The sequence below is a fragment of the Leptonychotes weddellii genome, chromosome 5 (assembly GCF_054177405.1).
Source record: "Leptonychotes weddellii isolate Sample4059 chromosome 5, ASM5417740v2, whole genome shotgun sequence".
Taxonomy (NCBI): domain Eukaryota; kingdom Metazoa; phylum Chordata; class Mammalia; order Carnivora; family Phocidae; genus Leptonychotes; species Leptonychotes weddellii.
The window spans coordinates 40,483,653-40,502,099 of NC_138373.1; the positions used below are offsets into that span (position 1 = coordinate 40,483,653).

The window sequence follows — 18,447 nt, forward strand, 5'->3', positions numbered from 1 at the left end:
GCTGCTGAAAACCCTTGGTGGGTCTCTGCTGCCTATAGGGTGAGGTCTCCCCTGAAGAAGTCCTACAAAGATCTTTACCACCCAGTTCCAAGCTTCCCCTTCAGCCTCAGCTTCCCGTGCTTTCTCCCCTGCTCCCCATGCTGTGACCCACCGTCCTGCACAGTTTATAATCTTTTATGCTTCCATACTTGTGTTCACTGTTCTCTGAGAATTTCATTCCTCTGTTTAAAGAACTCCTTTTCTAAGAAAATATAATTGCTTATTTCCATTTCTTTGTGTCCTCAAATACATGTGTCTGACAAATAGTTAAGTACCTACCATATACTGGGCTGTGGTGTGGCTACAGTGGTGAGTAGAACAAACGTGACCCCTGCCTCACCTGGAAATTGCACAGACTAGCAGCATAAGCTGCTTCAAGGCAGGACCTTGTCCTCTTTACTTTGGTGCCACTGCTGCCTAGCACATACCTGCCAAGTGGCAGACCTTAGTGCTTATTATTAAATAGAGTCCTTACTGAGATTTTTTGCAAAAAATAACTTGAGAATCGGATTACTACAGATAGGCCTTTTCACTGAATGAGTGCCTTAAAAAAAAATAAACTTAGAATTTACCAAGAATTGTGATACTTGTATCCCTTTTTAGTTATTGTACCCAACTAGAACATTGGTTGTCCATCAGATACATCCTGTCTTGTCTTAGCTCTAATGTTTCCATACCTTTAGAATATCTTGAATAGTTTTTAAAAGGTAAGCAGTTTCAAAACAGTTTAATGTTGACTTTTATTTATTTGTGTTTTGTGTTGTCTTGTTCTGTTAAAGGTAGCCCTACATGTGAAATGTATGTGAGTAAACAATCCTTTTAAAGTGTGAATTAATCTGTATCTTATACTTTTATAGGTGTGTATATTTCCAAATACTCCGACTATCTTCATGCAAGACCATGGTATCATGGGAAGTGTGGTTATGTTGTAATTTTTAACCTAATTAAGGTAAAGCCCAAACGCTCTTTTATGTAATTTTTCTTTTAAAAACTAAAGGTTTTCAGTCTGTGATAATGTTCTTTGCGGATCATTTGCTAAACATCATAGTCACTGAAGACAGCTATAAATTCAGAAAAGATAACTGCTGTTCTTGCTTTCCTTTAAAGACAAAGCTTTTTTGTTCATTTGATAAATGATCTATGAATATGTCTTTAAAAAAACAAAACAGGGGCGCCTGGGTGGCTCAGTCGGTTAAGCGTCTGCCTTCAGCTCAGGTCACGATCCCGGGGTCCTGGGATTGAGCCCCACATCGGGCTCCCTGCTCAGCGGGAAGCCTGCTTCTCCCTCTCCCACTCCCCCTGCTTGTGTTCCCTCTCTCGCTGTCTCTCTCTCTCTGTCAAATAAATCTTTAAAAAAAATAAATAAAATAAAAAACAAAACAACTTTCAAAATAACACAGAAGGTAATTAGTAAAAAGTCTTCCTCTCGCCCTGGCCCACAGTGCCACTTTTTAAACATTAAATAACAGAACATAAGTAGCAACCTATAAGAACAATGTGATTACAGTTATAAGAGAGGAATTAGACAGCAACTTTCGTTTTCTGTTTAAATTGTTGAAATAAGAGAACCTTATTTCCTTTATCCCTAAAACATCCAGACCTGTTCACAGTTTTATGTGGCATCTGTAGCTGCTGATCTCAGAAATTCTTAAAACACCCTCAAATAGTTCAAGTAGTTCCTAGGAAAACTATGACTTTAGAGATTGGTGGGCTTTGTGAGGACATACTCTGGTCTCATTTTGTTGTTTTTTGCTTCGGTTTTAGCTTTCTTACTATCTTGAGTTCTCTGATTATAAACCAACACTACTGATGTGTTTTTTTGAGTGTGAACTGTTCACATTCTAAGGTGTGTCCCCAAGAACTGGAGGGAAGGTAGCATCACACTGGCGCGCGCGATCCCCACTCCTCCTCCCTCTGCCTCCTCCTGCAGGAGAGCTACTGCAGTAGATGGGCCATTGGTTCACATAACCCTTGTTCTGTGTTGTACCTCTGTCAGATTGTGCTTCGCCCTGGGTTTCTTGGCTTGTAACCCCCTGTCTGGTGGATGTTGCTGGTCAGTTTTTACCTATATGCTCTCAGTTCTCCTTACTTTACTGCTCACAAGCCAGCCATGCGTGACATCATAAAATGTTGGAGGGGGAGAAGATACAGGTTGTGATTGCTCACTGAGAACTACTATTTATATTCTTTGGCTTTTTATCAATGCCCCTGATGGTCCTATGAATGAAGAGGCAGGACCTTAACACCCACCCCCCAAATTAGATTCTTCCTGTAAAGATAAAAATTAAAGTTTTCTATAACTTTACCTCATTTTGGTATATATTCTGTGTATTTTTCCACATATGTCATTATATTCACAACAGCTTTTAAAATCGTTGTATGATATTTCATTGTATGGTAACCTTAACGGCCTCCCCCGCCCCGCCCCCCGGAAGACATGTAACCCTTGATGAAGAGAAATCTATAATCGGAAATACTATCGACTATTCAGTAATCAGGTCCGGCTAAGCACTTTATTGTATATTTGCTTCTTGCTGATGTACTGGGTCCTGGCATAATAGAAATACCTTGATCTAAAAATTATATCAACAAATTTTTCAAAATTTGTTCAAAAATTATATCAACAAAAATTATATATAACAATTGATAACTTAATACTTCAGTTTGAAAATTCATCTTGTGAAATTTTAGATTCCATTTGTCACCTTCTATGTTACAGTCATTGACTAAGCTAATCTGTTCAGTTGGTGGGCTGTGTAATTTTTCTTTTACAGAAATGGTTCTCTTAAATTTGGGGGGATTCATGTACTCCTTTCATGTTGTGGTAGAAGCTGTGATCATTTACCTCAGGAAGATGCCCAGACATACCAGATTTTTAAGTACAATGTTAAGAAGTTCATGGATAATTAAAACTATTGTTGGCCTTAAGATAATTTGCTAAGAACCATAGTTGTTAACACAATTTGAAACACATCCACATCCTTACTTATTAGGCTACTTTTAAATGAATCCTAGAGTAAGATTATTGCCTTTTGAAGACATCTGATAAGTCTTAATATTTTTATTCTAGGGAAAAGTCAAGTTTGTGTCTGAGAATTATACCACTAACTATACTAGCCCATCTTCTGGCTATGATTGCCACGTGGCTGCAAATACTAACAAGGTTTCTCACAAGACGAGTCATTTTCGCGCATTTGAACTGAGTCAGGTATAGTCACCTGGGAATAAATCATTCCCAAGATACATTTCTGAATCTAATGTGTTAAATGTTAGGACTGGGTGGAGTTGAGATAAAGCATTCCATGGTGCTACTCTGATAATCCTTATTTCTTTTCTTTCAGTATTACCTCTATGAACTTTCAGGCAGCTCTGTTATTGAGCGACCCAGGCAGATCTGCCCTTATATTATTGTAGCTTTTCAGTATAGGGAGCCTAAAAGGATGGCAGCATCAGCTCATAAAAGCATGTAAGTAATTATGCACATACTTTGTTTTACTGGATCTGTTCTGTTTGCTCTTATAAACATGCCTTTCCTTTTTCCCTAGATTTGAACTCAGTGAAAATGGTAAGAAATTATTTAATTGGTTCTTTTATTTAAGTAAATGTTTTGCTCATAAATAATCCGTTTCTTTCTTACTCATTTCTTACAGTGCTCACCTCTTCATGGCAAGGCAGATTAATTATTCAAGGCTGTCTGCTGTGTGATATAACTCTTTGGTCCTCTTATGGTACAGCTGTTCCAACGCAACTGTAAGTATTGAGTTTGTGTCCTTTACTGTTTGATTTTTTTTTTCTTTTTAAATTCTCATTTTGAGGTCTTGTTTGTTGGTACTGGTGTGAAACAAAGCAGTCGTAGGTTTTTTATTAGAGTACTTTGGGTTGATGTATAGAGCACAGGAAACTTAAAATTCAGGTCTAAATTCTGACCTTGGCTTTGAAATAGTTTTATAATCTTTGACAAGTTGCTTTGGAAATTTTAGTGTCTTAATCCATTCATGAGAATATGACCTTGATACTAGATGTTTGACTTTCCCAAGAAATAAATTGAATTTGCCTCAGTAGCAGATGCAGCAGATTACAGGCACTTAATACTATTATTGAGTCTTTATTTTTATTAAGAGTTGCAGGAGCTGATTTTGTAATTTTCCCATGATTTTCCTAGACCACTGTTAAGTAGAGTAGCTATTACACATATTTGCATTATAATGAATTATTTGTTTTGGGGGCATTGTGAAGGGCATCTCATGAAATCTTTTTATTTAGTCTGCGCTTGGTTTGCACCCAAAACTGTTGAAAGATAGACCTATTCTATTGAAATATAAGCTGAAGATAGGTGTGCTGTCAGAATTCATTTTCTTTCTGTTGCCTGACCTGTTTTAAGAGGGAGGATTGAGGGTTATTACAACCCAGAAAATAAAGTAAGAATTCTGTAAATAGGGGTGGGTACCTGGGAGGCTCAGTCAGCTGAGCATCCGATTCTTGATTTCAGCTCAGGTCATGATCTCAGGGCCATGAGATCAAGCCCTGAGTCAGACTCTGCGCTGGCATGGAGCCTGCTTAAGATTCTCTTCCTCTGCCCCTTCCCCCCTACTCTCCACCCCCTGTGCGTGTGCTCTGTCTCTCTGAAAACAAAACAAAACAAAACAAAACAAAAAAACGAATTCTGTAAATAAATAAATGGGAGAGTTGGGAAAGTTCATTGTCACTGTGGAGTACAACTAATGAGTGTAGAGAGAAATGGCTAGAACCATTACCTAAATGGTTAACATCACAAGCAGTGGAATAAATATCATGTGCTTCCTAAAAGGATGCATAGAGAATGACACAGTGTCACTTGTGTGGTATTCCTGCCAATCTAATCAGCAGGAAACATCAGATATACCCAGATTGAAGGGCATTCTGCAAAATACATGGTCTGTATTCTTCAAAAATACCAAGGTCGTTAAAGACCAAGAGACTGTCTAGATTGAAGGTGACTAAAAAGACATAACTAAATGCAGTGTGTCATCCTGGATTGGATCGTAAAACAGAAAAAGATTTGTTTTCTTTTGTTATAAAGTCCCTTAGTGAGACAGTTGGCAAAATTTGAATAAGGTGTGTAGGTTAAATAATGGAACCATATCATTATTAATTTCTTGATTTCATTAATTGTTCTGTGGTTGCATAAGGAAATGTCCTTTCTTAGGGATACACAGAGAAGTATTTAGGGGCAAGGGGAGCATTTATAAGTCTACAAGTATTTGAAAATGAGTTTTCAAGGAGAAGTCGGGGGAAGTGGTACAAAAGTCTGGATGTGGTTCATTCAGTGGCACTGCATGGTATGCAGTCCACTATTGTCAAAAGTTGTCAACTCTTACATAGCATAATTTTTAGAAAATTCTCATTCCAGTATGCATAATTCTTTCATTCATCTAGATATTTTGCTAGTCTCAAAAATACATGCATTCAGAAAATGTTGAACATATTTGCAGACTGTGGCCTGTGGGGTCATATATTTGAAAATCTATAATATTTATAAATATGCACATTATTTGATTCGGATTTTATCAATTTCAGGACTTTTCTTGTTATGATATTTTTGTTTGCATTTATATTAGAAAATAAAAAAATATGAAGTTGTAGTTTAAATGTTTGTTAAATTGCATGATACTGTTTTTTTTTTTAGGCCACGTGAACTAGATTTTAAGTATGTAATGAAAGTGTCATCTTTGAAAAAAAGACTACCAGAAGCTGCCTTTAGAAAACAGAATTACCTGGAGCAAAAAGGTCTGTTCCGATGTAATGAAACATTGCATGCCCTGGGCTTTGTTCAGTTTTTTCCATCTGTCACGCGCACACTCTTACACACTCTGTTGTGGTTTTGCCCTGAGTGATTCGCGGAAGGGCCTTTTGTAAAAGCTGTAGGGTTGCTGTGATTTATTTCCTTGGAGGCTAACTAGAAACTGAAAGGTAATTTCATCTAAGGTGGCAGAGACTCACTTTACTATAGAACACTGAGAGAGTTCAGCAGAGAGTTGCTTACAAATAGTCAGAAACTCATAACCATGCCTTTAAAAGAGAACAGAGGTTTTGTGGTGGTGGTTTTTATTTATTTATGTACTTCTAACTGAAGGAAAAAAAGGAGAAAACACGAGAAGGAAATTTCCTGGTCATTTAGATTAATTCATGGAACATTGATGTTTATGTTATTTATATAGTATGTATTTGTCTTGTTAAATTCTAGAGTAGAGTCCATATTAGTGAAAGCATTGTTTCAAATACTTGACACAGTAACTTCTTATTGAGGAGTTTTATAACAAAGACCATTGAATGTTAAATGTTTTTTTAAGAGTATTTCTAGTTCTTTCATCTTTTTAACATATAAAATGAAAAACTTGGTTATAAAAAAGCATAATAGCGTTTTAAAATAAGAAATGTTCTGTTTTTCTGATTTTCTCCATAGTCTCTTGCCAGGATATGTGCTTCAGGATGTATGAAGTGGAACTGTCAAACAAACAAGGGGAAAAAATAGATAAACTAACAGAGTATATTAAAAATAAGCAATTGGTAAGAATCACCTATTTAAAATATAATTATTATTTTTTCTTTGAATTAAGAAATCGATATCTCATTATTAGTTGACTGTGCCTAGAGTGAATTATTTTAGTTTGCTGAAAGGATTTTCATTACTTAATATGTGACATATTCTTTTTTTTAATTTAATTTTATTATGTTTTTTATCTATTTTTTATGTGACATATTCTTAATATTTATTGTCTAATATTTTCATCCTCCTTTGTGTCTCAGTTTACATTCGTATTTCGCTGGTCAGTTTGTACTCCTAATTTTAAGAATTAGAGGACAGTTTTCCCCAAATCTTTGTTGTTGTTTTATGACACAAGAATTGATTAGATCCCTAGTGTTTCTGAGTTAATCAAAGGACCATTTGTGAGATACTTCTTTAAAAGTGACCTGTGTTGATCTATAGGTATGTAAGGAAAAAAAATCAAATGCTGGTGCTCCCACTGTTTCCATATTGTAGAAAGTAAGCCGCTAATGAGAATTATGTAACAACCCAGAGACTTCTGTCCATTTTGTCAACCAGGGTTCCTCAGTGTGAGGAATGAGTAGAGGGTGACTTTTTATGAGTGAGACCTAAACATCCCAAGGGAGATGGTGTGAGTGTGGGATAGTGATCTAAACATGTGAGCGCATTAGTGGCATGCCGGACTACCCCCATAGTAGATAGCAAGAAATCAGTAAGTGAAAACAGGACCTGTGTCTAAGCTGTGAAGATAAGGGGTCTTAGGGGCAGCCAGTTAAGATACTTGGAGTTACTTGTGATGGAAACCCAAGCTGGCTTAGATAGTAACAGGACTGAACAGGCTTTTTTTCAATTCTAGGTGATAAGGCCAGTTCAAGTACTCTTTGCTCAGGACTTTGTGTTTCACCTCACTCTGCTCTGTACACTAGTTTTGTCCTGAGGCTGCCACTCGGGGCGACATGCTTCCTTTGTGCATCTGGAGAGAGAGAGCCCCTCCTCACCTTCACTTCAGTTTCATTAGACCAGTGTATGTCATCTGCACATCCCTTGTCCAGTAACTAACAGGGAATGGCGTGCCTTGACCCACGCAGGCCATCCTGAGCCCACATGCTGGGACTGGGTCCAGGGTCAGTCCTGCTGAGTCTGTGGCAGTGCTCCTCAGCACAGAGGAACCAGCTGGGCAGCAGTGGATGCTGAGCAGATGGCCGTTGAGTATCTCCTGGGGGAATGTAGGCTATGTTGTTTTGCAGTAGCACAGTCCATTTTCTATTGGGAAAGTAAAAGGAAGAGAGTCCAAAAATGTTTTCAGAACATGCATTCATGAAGCAACTGTTTGTAAGTGCAAATGATATCAAAAGTAGCAGAGACCTGATGCACAAATCACATCAGGTCCTTCCTCCTTGGTGTCCATGCTTTTTCTTCCTTTTTTTTGTTTTTTAAGTTTTTAATTTCAGTTGGTTAACATACAGTATTATATTAGTTTCAGGTGTACAGTACTGTGAGTCAACACTTCCATACATCACCCGGTGCTCATCACAACAGGTGCACTCCTTCATCCCCATCACCTGTTTCCCCCACCCCCCTCCCATCTCCCCTCTGGTACCCAGCCGTGTGTTCTCTAGCGTTAAGAGTCCATTTCTTGTTTTGTCTCTCTCTCTCTCTCTCCCCTTTGCTTATTTGTTTTGTTTCTTAAATTCCACATGTTGAGTGAAATCATATGGTATTTGTCCTTCTCTGACTGACTTAACTTCACTTAGCATTATACTCTCTAGCTCCCATGCTTTTTTTTCTTGCCTCATCATTGTATGAATAATTTTTACATATCCGTCTCCCCACCTAGACATTGAGTACCTTGAGGGCAGTTATCATATCTTAAGCATCTTTGACACCTTAGTGCCCATGCCTGGTGTATAGAGGACAAGCAATAGATGTCCCTTGAATAAAGTATATGTGGCCTTGTACCCAGAACACTGACCTTCAAGAACAGTACCAACCAAGGTCTCTTTTTAACAGGGTCTTAAGGACATGTATGGCTGTATTTTTCTGTGTGTAAATGGAAAAGTCTAATAGATATGTAAACATTGTATGATTTCTCCCCACAAAGGTTAAAATAGGAACTTTAGCCCTTTCAGTACATAATCTGAGAGACCAATAAGATATATATTTGTTTTATTTGCACATTTCATCTGTATCACAAAACTAAAATGCAGAATGATGTAGAGGCTAACTCTCTTGTCACTTTCACTTTTTATAGTAGTAGAAAATGAAGCCAGAATTATACCTGCAGTTTCCTAGATACCAAAGCTATGGGTATATATAACTACTGGTATATTTATTCAATAATTATTTCTTCAGTCCCTACTGTGTGCCCAGAAGCATAAATACACATACAGTCCCTGCCATCATAGAATTTGTAAGACTGGAGGAAACAAAAGCAGAAACTGTCAGGTGCCCAGGGGCTATCGCAGAAGCGTGTGGAATGATTGTTCCTGTGGATGTAATCATTGGAAGTCTTTTTCATACTTTGTTATTGAATAATTTATTGATTCCCCATATTTGTAGGCTTATGACTTATCAATCTTTGAAATAGAATGTTTTCTCACTTTATTCTAAAAAATGGTGTATTTTGTTTGTTTCTTTTTTAACTGAAAAATTACTATATGAACATTGGATTTTCTCTTTGTTATGGATATATAAGTTTTTGAAATGGTGACTAATGGAAAAGCTGTTATCTTTATGATTTACAATGGCAACTTTTGGATAACTTCCCCACTAATGGGGAAAAATTCCCAGAGTTACCAGAAACATGAAAATTTCAGGATTTTTTTTTCTTGAGCTCCAGATTCCCCTGAAGACTATGATAGAGGGAAACGAGAGGAAGAATTTTTTTTTATCTGCATCTCTTGTGCCACGGGACCTAATTATGTCATTAACTATTATTTTCTTCTCTTAGGATGCTGTAGAAAGGATTATTTTATTGGATTGTATCTTCCAGTCTTGAGTTCCAGGATTCTGTGATATTTTTTGTGTAAACATGAGCTTAAGATGCTAATCCCAGGTCTGAGTCACCTTGAATTTGTAGTGGCTGAATGGTGACAGATTGGCTACTTAGGCAGCAGAATGAAATGTCAAGCATCTTAATGAAAAACTGAAATGTCTTTTCCAATTGATTTGTTACATAGTTGAACACTATCCTAAAACTAACCTTAATGTTCTGGTTCTTATATGTAGGCCTCACAGGGCCAAGATTATTTGAGAACTAAGGAACTTGCAGGTTCTGATACTGGGGACAAAATTCTCCTGATTCTTACAAACACTAACATTTCAAGAATTGTGTTATATTTATACTTTTCATGAGCTCACAATTCACTGCAGAGTGTGGTAGAGGGAGAAAGAGAGGGACTGAATCTTCTTTCACTTTTTTTTTTTTTATTTTTTTTATGTTTAAGGCAATCATCAAATGCTTAGAAGATCGGGGGGTTTTCATCTTATTTACATCATCAGCCTTAATACCAGAAACAAGTAAGGACCGCTTTTTTTAAAAACTGTTTTTCAGTATGTTTACTTTTGTTTTATAAGATCAACAACCTAACTTTTCTTACGATTTTCATTCTGTGTAGATTTTGGAGATGGGCAGACGGGTCTATGTGGGTTACATTTATTCCATCCATCCCTTCCAGCAGGTAAGGGCACAGTGACGTCCAGTTCATGGAGTCTGAGGGATATTTTTCAGTCTTCATCTTGACCTCTCAGCAGCGCTTGACCCTCGTAACTGTTTTCTGCTCTGAAATCACTCTCCTTTAACCTCCCTGGGTGATCCCTCTTTGTCTCCTTCGCAGACCTAGACTTTCCTCTGAGCTTCACACGCCCATATTCAGCTGCCTGTTGACATGTTCACTTAGATGTCTCAGGTGTTTAGTCACATTTTCCTGTTTATCCATGTTTGCTCTTCTTTTCCTTTTCGTAATACCGGCTCAAGGGCAAGTGTATTCAGCTAGGACTAACTTGGTGTTTCTTAATTTTGCAGTTACTTTTTCTTTAAAAAGAGCGGCATGACTCAGTTCAGTTCAGTAGACACCAGAGGCTGTTGTCATCTGTGGGTTTTTTGGGTTTTTTTAAGATTTTATGTATTTATTTGACAGAGAGCACAGGTAGGCAGAGTGGCAGGCAGAGGAAGAGGGAGAAGCAGACTCCCTGCTAAGCAGGGAGTCCGATGTGGGGCTTGATCCCAGGACCCGGGGATCATGACCTGAGCCGAAAGCAGATGCTTGACTGAGCCACCCAGGCGCCCCATCTGTGGGGTTTTTTAATCTAAGAGTTACTGATGCCTTACATTTTCTAGGACTTCATTACCCACTTCTCAGTGACCTGACCTTTTATCTTTTTTCCCCCCTCTTACTATTTTTCTTTATGTTATTGATTTGCTGAAAAATTAGCATTTCAGTCAAAGAGTGAGCCAAGGAGAGAGAGTGGAACACAAGACTAGTCGGTTTAGTTACTTACTTTTAAAAAAATGTTTAATTTTTTTTTAAAGATTTTTATTTGTTTATTTGAGAGAGAGAGCATGAGAGGGGAGAGGGTCAGAGGGAGAAGCAGACTCCCTGCCGAGCAGGGAGCCCAATGTGGGACTCAATCCTGGGACTCCAGGATCATGACCTGAGCCGAAGACAGTCACTTAACCAACTGAGCCACCCAGGCACCCCCCAAAAATGTTTATTTCATTTTAACACCAATAGTTACCATGAGATTTAGGGGTTACTTAAAGGTTTTACTTTCTGCAGGTCAGTTAGTTTGCATTGTAATTTCTTTAAAAGAATTTGAAGTAAGTTAAATAAGGTACAGATAAAATAAGACCGATTTTAAAAGCAGGAAATGAGCATTGAAAATACTTGAAGGCAAATCTGCGATGGTACCTGAGCTCATGCTGGGCTCCTGGTCAGATGAGGTGGAGCTGCCTTCCTCACTCTAACCCAGTGATTGCACTGGAATCACTCGTTTTTGGTTTGCGTGTGTGTGTGTGTGTGTGTGTGTATGAGTGATTTCATGTAAATAGAGATATATATACATTAAATGTACCCATAGGTCTTCTATTAATTGCCAATTAGATTCCCATGTGAAACACTACCATATTCAACCATCTCATGGTTTTGTAATCCACAGGATTTTCTTCCTGCATGTTTTTGTAGAATTAAAAAAAAAAAAAAGACAAAACTTGAGGTTTAAATGTATGTGTATATGTTTTAGGGCTGAAAGAATTGAAAGGTGAAGATGACATCTCATTGAAGGTGACACCTATTTTACCTGCCCTTAATTGTGCCCTGCTAGAAGCAAAGAAGTCATTTACTGAAGAAGGAGTGTGTCCAAACATATTAGTAAAGCATAGTTTCCAAGAACTGTACAAGGTAGACAAAGGCTCTTCATTGACTGCTGCTTCCCAAGATGGAATCCAAGAGACTGCATTCTTTGGCCAACTGTCCAATGGCTTTGACTTGGTTCCTCCAGTGGAAAAGTGCCCTTCACAGTCTTTAACTCAGTTGAGGTCTTATTTTTCAGATCCTAGTGGGTATGTTTTGGAAGTGTCTACTGCGTTAGATTTATTGGCAGAGCGTCCTCAGTCCCCTTGTATCTCAGATGGAATTTGTGACGCTGCATTTTCTTTAGTTATGACTCCAGATCCTGAATTTCTTGACTCAGAGGTAGAAGTAAGAAAAGAAACTGAAACCGAGAAGAATCCTGAAGAAATGTTGAAAGCCAGGCAGGGAGCTCTGCTTCCGTTAAGCGCAGCATCAAATCTGAGAGTTCAGCCTAAGAGAAAGGCAAGCGTACCACCCGCCATGCAGAGTAAAAGGGTGAACTTGTGCCGCCCCTTCCCCAAAAGAAATCCTGCCGGAGCAAGCAAGGGTTCGGATTCTCTAGCAACTCTCAAATTAGTTAAAGGACCATTCCCTCAGAAAAGAAAAAGAGGTAAGTACGATTTCTGTGGAGTATGAAATGAGCATTAGTAGTAGCTATGGTACTGATTGTTGTGCCCCGAGCTGGGGAGTATCAGGTAGAAGTTTGCTAGAAATGCCAACGTTTCTCTCCAGGTGATTTGTCTACGTGCTAAAATTTGAGAAGCACCATTCTAGATGGCAGATGAAAATCAAGAAATAGGAAAAACTGTAAGATACCTCAAAAGCCCACTCACCAAAGGCTCATATTTCATTTGTAAAGTGCTTCCAACAGTCACTCACTCATTTACACTCCATTCTAAGCAATGGTGACTCAGTTTCTAAGCTATCCTTGGACAAATAAGGGTGGCGGAAGAGGGTCTTCTAAAACCAGGCTCACCAGTAGCAGCAGGAAGTGATAACCAGTAGTTTGAACGTGTATAAAGAGGGAATTAAATGCCTGAACTCTCCAAACCTAAAGCAGTCTGGGGCAAAATTTCCCATCCTTTGTGTGTATCAGAGTTTTTAAAAATAGTCACCTGGATCCTGCCGTAGACCTGTTCAAACAATGTCCAGTGGCCTAGAGACCTGTATATTGAAATGATTCTACAAATGGCTTTGTTGCGTCCTGTAAATTAAATGAGAATCAGTCTGTAGCCACTTAGTGTATAGGCAAATGTGCTGTGGCAAACAGAGCACAGCAAACCACGTGATTTTGGCTTACTGTCACCTTAGTTGTGTGTATTGTACTTTGCTTAAAGGTAGGGAACCATATGCTCCATGACCCCTTAGAGAAGGGGTCAACCAACTGGCCAAAGGGTCCCTCAAGCATTTACCAGTTGTCTCTGGCTGCTTCACACCTTGCTGGCAGAGGTGAGCAGCTGTGACTGAGATCATGTGACCTTCAAAGCTGAAAATATGTCCTGGCAGCCTGTCCCAGGTTTGCTAACTGTATGTATAATATTTTGAATTTAGAAATGTTGGTGCCTAAAGAAGAAAACCTCAGGGATATGCAGATCCTCAGGATTGTAGATAATTAAGGCTTTACCCTGTGGCTTAACAGATAGTTATTTCTGGCTTATTATAGTTGGAGACGGGGTGAGTATGTGTGCATGCACACGCGTGTGGGAAGGATGGAAAGTGTGGCAGTATAAAGCGGTAAACCAGACTGTACAGCTACTTACAAGTACGTTCCAGGCCAAGCATGTTGGGTTTCTTCTGTATATGAACCAGTTTACTTCAAGCTGTTAAATAATCTATAATTCAGGATACATGTTGTCACTGTTTCTCAAATTTCCACTTTAAGAAATGTTTTATGTTATATAGTCCAGTGCATGCAAATATATACATGACTGAAACAAAAATTTCAAAAAACATTTACCCTAACTATGCCTAGTACAATCTAGTATTTTCTATCCTGCTTCATTTAAGAAAGGATTCTGGTTACAACTCATTAAATTTATTTTACAGTCCACCAATGAATTGTGCCTACAACTTTAACATGGCATTGAGTGATGCAGATGATCCCTGAAGGATCACCTTCTTCTGTGTTTCTGTTTCCCTCCCAGGACCTGGGTTGTGTGCAGTCTTCCTGCCTGCCTATGCAGCTGCTAGGAGCCTCCCCTAGCTCTTGATCCTCTCGTCTTATTCTCTTTCTCTTCTCAATTTAGTCTGAACTTTTCCTGCTTGATTTATATTTTGCCTTTTTTGTGCTAAAAATTTTAGAAAATAGCTGGAGTAGAATGAGAAGTCATAAATAGGAAGGAAAATAATTAGACCCAGGGAAGTGTACCACATAAAGAGATGCAAGAGCTTTTTTTAAAAAAAAAAAAAAAAACCTTTCTCAAACTCCCAAAAGAATGAAATTAAATTGGTCTGTTTTCTACATTTCACTAGTAGTCATCACAATTTATTAAACTACTATCATGTTTCCTTTTCTCAATTAGAAATACAGTTGATCCTTGAACAACGCAGGCAATCAGGGGCGCCAACCAACCCCCCACACAGTGGAAAAATCTCTATAGCTTTTGTCTCCACAAACTTCACTCCTGATAACCTCCTATTGACCAGGAGCTTACTGGTAGTACAAATCACTGATTGACACGTATTCTGTATGTTTTACATATTATATACTGTATTCTTACAATTATGTAAGCTGGAGAAAAGAAAGTGCTATAAGAAGATCATAAGGGGCGGAGGCCCCTGGGTGGCTCAGTCGGTTAATCATCCAACTCTTGATTTCAGCTCAGGTCATTGTCTCAGGGTCGTGAGATCAAGCCCCACTCAGCGGGGAGTCTGCTGGAGATTCTCTCTCTCCTTCCTCTGCCCCTTCCCCCCCCCAGCTCTCTCTCACTTGTGCTCTCTCTCTCTCAAATAAAATCTTAAAAAAAATCATAAGGGGGGGCGCCTGGATGGTGCAGTCAGTTAAGTGTCTGACTCTTGATTTCAGCTCAGATCATGATCTCAGGGTTGTGGGATTGAACCCCACGTTGGGCTCTGCACTTAGTGCGGAGTTTGCTTAAGACTCTCTCCCTTTCCCTCTGCCCCCCATCCCCCCCCTCGAGCGTGCACATGCGTGCGCACTCTCCCAAAGAATAAATCTTTAAAAAGAAAATCAAAAGGAAGATAATACATTTATAGTAGTGTCCTTAGATTTATTAAAAAGGAATCCATTCAAACGTTGTTCAAGGGTCAACTGTAGTGTTTTCTCTATAACGTAATTTTATAATATTTGCCAACACTCATGTGTGATATTTTTATTGATATCTTTGAGACTAAATTTTTTGGTGGGAACAGCTGAAAGTAAAAGTTTTCAAAGGGAACATTTATTAACTTTTTTTTAACTCTTAAAAGATTGAAACGCTTTCTATTAAATTAGCAGGGTAGTCGTGAGGTTTTTTTCTACATACTTGCCTCCTAGCTGTTCCCTTCCATGTGAGAAGCAAAGCTGAGCACTTTGTAAGAGAGATGAAAGCTGAGCACTTTGTACGAGACTTGTAGAAAGTTAAATCAGTGAAGCCTTCTTTAGCAGACCTTCCTCTGTCTGCTCTGTAAAGATGATTTTTCCAGTGGTATTAAGACTTGTATATTTAGGAATAGTCAAGTGAAATCAGAAGATGGCTCTTTATGAATATACAGTCTCTTTTCTGCAGTGCGATTACAGTTTTATCTAATGACTTCATGGGAGCTGTGTTGCTTTTCTGTAAATTGAATTCTCCATTCCCCAGTGCTGTGAACTACCATCTTCAGCCTTCACCTGCCTCATCAGTCAGGAAAGATTATGGAGAATTTTTTTTTTCTTTAGTTAAGTCATGCCTTGTTTTTACAAAGTTATTACTCTGACATTCTTCTTCACCTGACAGGCTATATCCAGTGCTTAGAAAGATCATGTTTTTATATTTATCTGAGACCTTTTAACTCATGCTTTGTTAAAAAAAAATCTTTTAATGAAATACCCCAAATTTTATATTTTCTTCCCTATTGTTAAAGTTACCCCTCCCCCCAAAAAACAAAAGAAGTCAAAGGAGAAGCTATTGCTGATAAATATTTGAGCCCCCTACCCCTTAAAAAACGGTGTGTTTTCTACATAAGGTGCTGACGTGCGGGCTGCACAGTTTGTACAGACAACCAAATTGGATAGGAAAAAACAAGAAGCTCCCATTTCTAAAGATGCTCCAGTGGCAACGAATACTAAAAGGGCAAGGAAACAAGAGAAATCTCCAGTCAAAACTGTTCCAAGGGCTAAGCCACCCGTGAAGAAATCTCCACAAAAGCAGAGGGTAAATCTAGTAAAAGGCAATCAGAATCCCAGAATCAGAAAGCAGCCACAACCTGGTAAGAAACACTCTTCCTGTCGACTTAAACACCGCAATGCAGACTAATTGAGATTGCAAGATAGTATATTGAAATAATCTAAGAACAGCTGAAATTTAGCAACAGTTCCTGCTATTTCCTTGAGTTCAAACACTAACAGGACTAAGTAGGTGGGTTTCCTGTTGTAAATAAATCTGTTAAGTGCAGGTTCAGAGCTTCACAAAATAGACCCTACTTTTTAGTTTGCAGAAAGCCTGAACGTGAATGGTCTACAAGAGTGTCAGTGTAGAGAGGCTTCCTTATAAATAAATGCACACAGAAAGTATCTGGCAATATTTTTCTGGGCCGTAATCAGTTAAGAAAGTAGAAGGTTAGAAGTTTATTTGTCCAGAGGGAGTTAGAAAGAGATCATTGAAGACACTCAGTAGTCCAGAACCCTGTTTGGTTTTAGAAAGCATTAGATTAATTTTAAAAGCGGTTTTACTTTCCTAGTTTTGCTTCAGTGAATAATAAAGTTTAGTTATATGAACAAATGCCCAACTGCTCTAGTTCTGTATTTTCAACTGCTAGACAGAAAGCCCCACCGTCCCCACAGACTTCACCTCCCAAGCGGAGCTCACATCGCGTCCACGTCCTGTCTCACCTTGCGTCCATGTGTGTGTGTGTGTGTGTGTGTATGTATGTGTATGTGTTGCACTTCTTCCAGCCTGCGGAGTCTCGGACTTCTCCATCTTCCGTATTGAGGCCTGTGGGGTTGCATGTGTGTTGTTTTTCTTGTTAACAAAGATGTAATGTCCTCATACTTTGTATTCTTACAGTTTTCTGTCTAATCTCCCTGATTCTGCTTTCTCCCTCACCTATTTTAGATTTTTAAAAAACCTCATGGTTAGTGGGAATTCAGAAAATATTGTTTTATTGGGCTGATGGTATTATGGGTAAGAGTGGTTTTTTCTAAGTTTCTTTAATATTGTTTTATAATAGAAGGATTTTTTTTGTGTTTTGTTTTCAGTGAGTGACGATTTTTTAAGAGCTCATGTGATTCGAAAACCCAGTGTTGCAGTTTTGAGACACAGACAAATGCAAACTCTGCTGGTCTCTTGGGCGGTTCCTAAGGAGGCCTTACTCCACACCTCCTTGTTTCCCTCCTGCTGTTTCTCGTTCAGCGTGTCTGTCCTGCCACGTACTCCGTGCTTCCCCACACATCACCCCGATTTCTGCTCTTGTGCACTTCCCCTCCACCACATTCTGCACAGCTAGTCCTGCCTCCACCGTGAGGCGTTTCCCGATGCTCTGATCTTCACTCAGCTCTGTGTTTCTTTCATTTCCTTCTGGGTTTTTGAGAACACTGTAGAATCAAATTCGTACTCTTCTCTAATCATTTGATTTGTCTTGGTCCTGTCTTTCCAATGAATTTGTAAACATCATGAGCATAGATACACATATAAATGCCTTGTGTGCTGAGCTGTGTCATTTGAATTATTTGTACTGAATTGGTACAAATATTTGTAGATATTTGTAGACTAATGGATTAATGGGAAGAATGCAGTTGGGTATTGGCAGAAAAGTGCACCCAGAAAATGAAAAGTTTTTAAAATATGTATTCAGAAATAGGCTGATTTGTATTGTAAATGTCTGTATATATTGTGCAGCCACATTCCAAGTTAAAATTTTAAGCTTGCCACCTTTTAAATAATCTCTTAATTTTTCTTTTATTTCTTAGTCACCTATACTAATCTGTTTCATTTCTTATACTTAAAGTATAAGAATTTAAGAAGGCTCATTTTTGTTACTGAAACTAGTGCTTTTCTGCCCTTTTTAAAGTTTTCAATATAGCTTTTACTTATTGAACTCTATATTTTACATATATTTCATTTGGTGTTGTCTTATTTGTATTTTTTAAAAGATGATTAGTATTCTATTTTTAACTGATTGAGAACTTCTAACAAATCAGTAATTGAATGATTTAACTGAGACACATAATCTGTTAAAATAAAGCCTTTTTCTTCAGTGCAGTGTTCTTTATATTAGGCTTTACTTACAAGTGATACCCTGTGTAAGAGCCATAATATTAATGACAATGGAATGAAATTAGTGTGAATAAACACATCAGAGATCATGTTTCCAGTAGATCTGTGGGGCTGA

General features: G+C 38.3%; 1 protein-coding gene across 11 annotated transcripts in view; it reads left to right on the top strand.

Moving 5' to 3' along the window:
• Positions 1–18,447, top strand: part of TASOR2 (transcription activation suppressor family member 2) — a 72,852-nt gene that overhangs the window by 31,212 nt on the left and 23,193 nt on the right. For 5 of the 11 annotated variants that reach the window (XM_081820520.1, XM_081820523.1, XM_081820524.1 and 2 more), the window contains 10 exons: positions 897–988; positions 3,381–3,505; positions 3,585–3,604; positions 3,690–3,789; positions 5,705–5,805; positions 6,482–6,585; positions 10,012–10,084; positions 10,183–10,245; positions 11,807–12,526; positions 16,084–16,326. In XM_081820520.1, the coding sequence (XP_081676646.1) occupies positions 897–988; positions 3,381–3,505; positions 3,585–3,604; positions 3,690–3,789; positions 5,705–5,805; positions 6,482–6,585; positions 10,012–10,084; positions 10,183–10,245; positions 11,807–12,526; positions 16,084–16,326 (1,641 nt within the window). Of the gene's footprint in view, positions 1–896; positions 989–3,109; positions 3,248–3,380; positions 3,506–3,584; positions 3,605–3,689; positions 3,790–5,704; positions 5,806–6,481; positions 6,586–10,011; positions 10,085–10,182; positions 10,246–11,806; positions 12,527–16,083; positions 16,327–18,447 lie in introns of all 11 variants that reach the window. The other 6 variants (XM_081820518.1, XM_081820519.1, XM_081820528.1 and 3 more) reach the window with 3 other exon arrangements.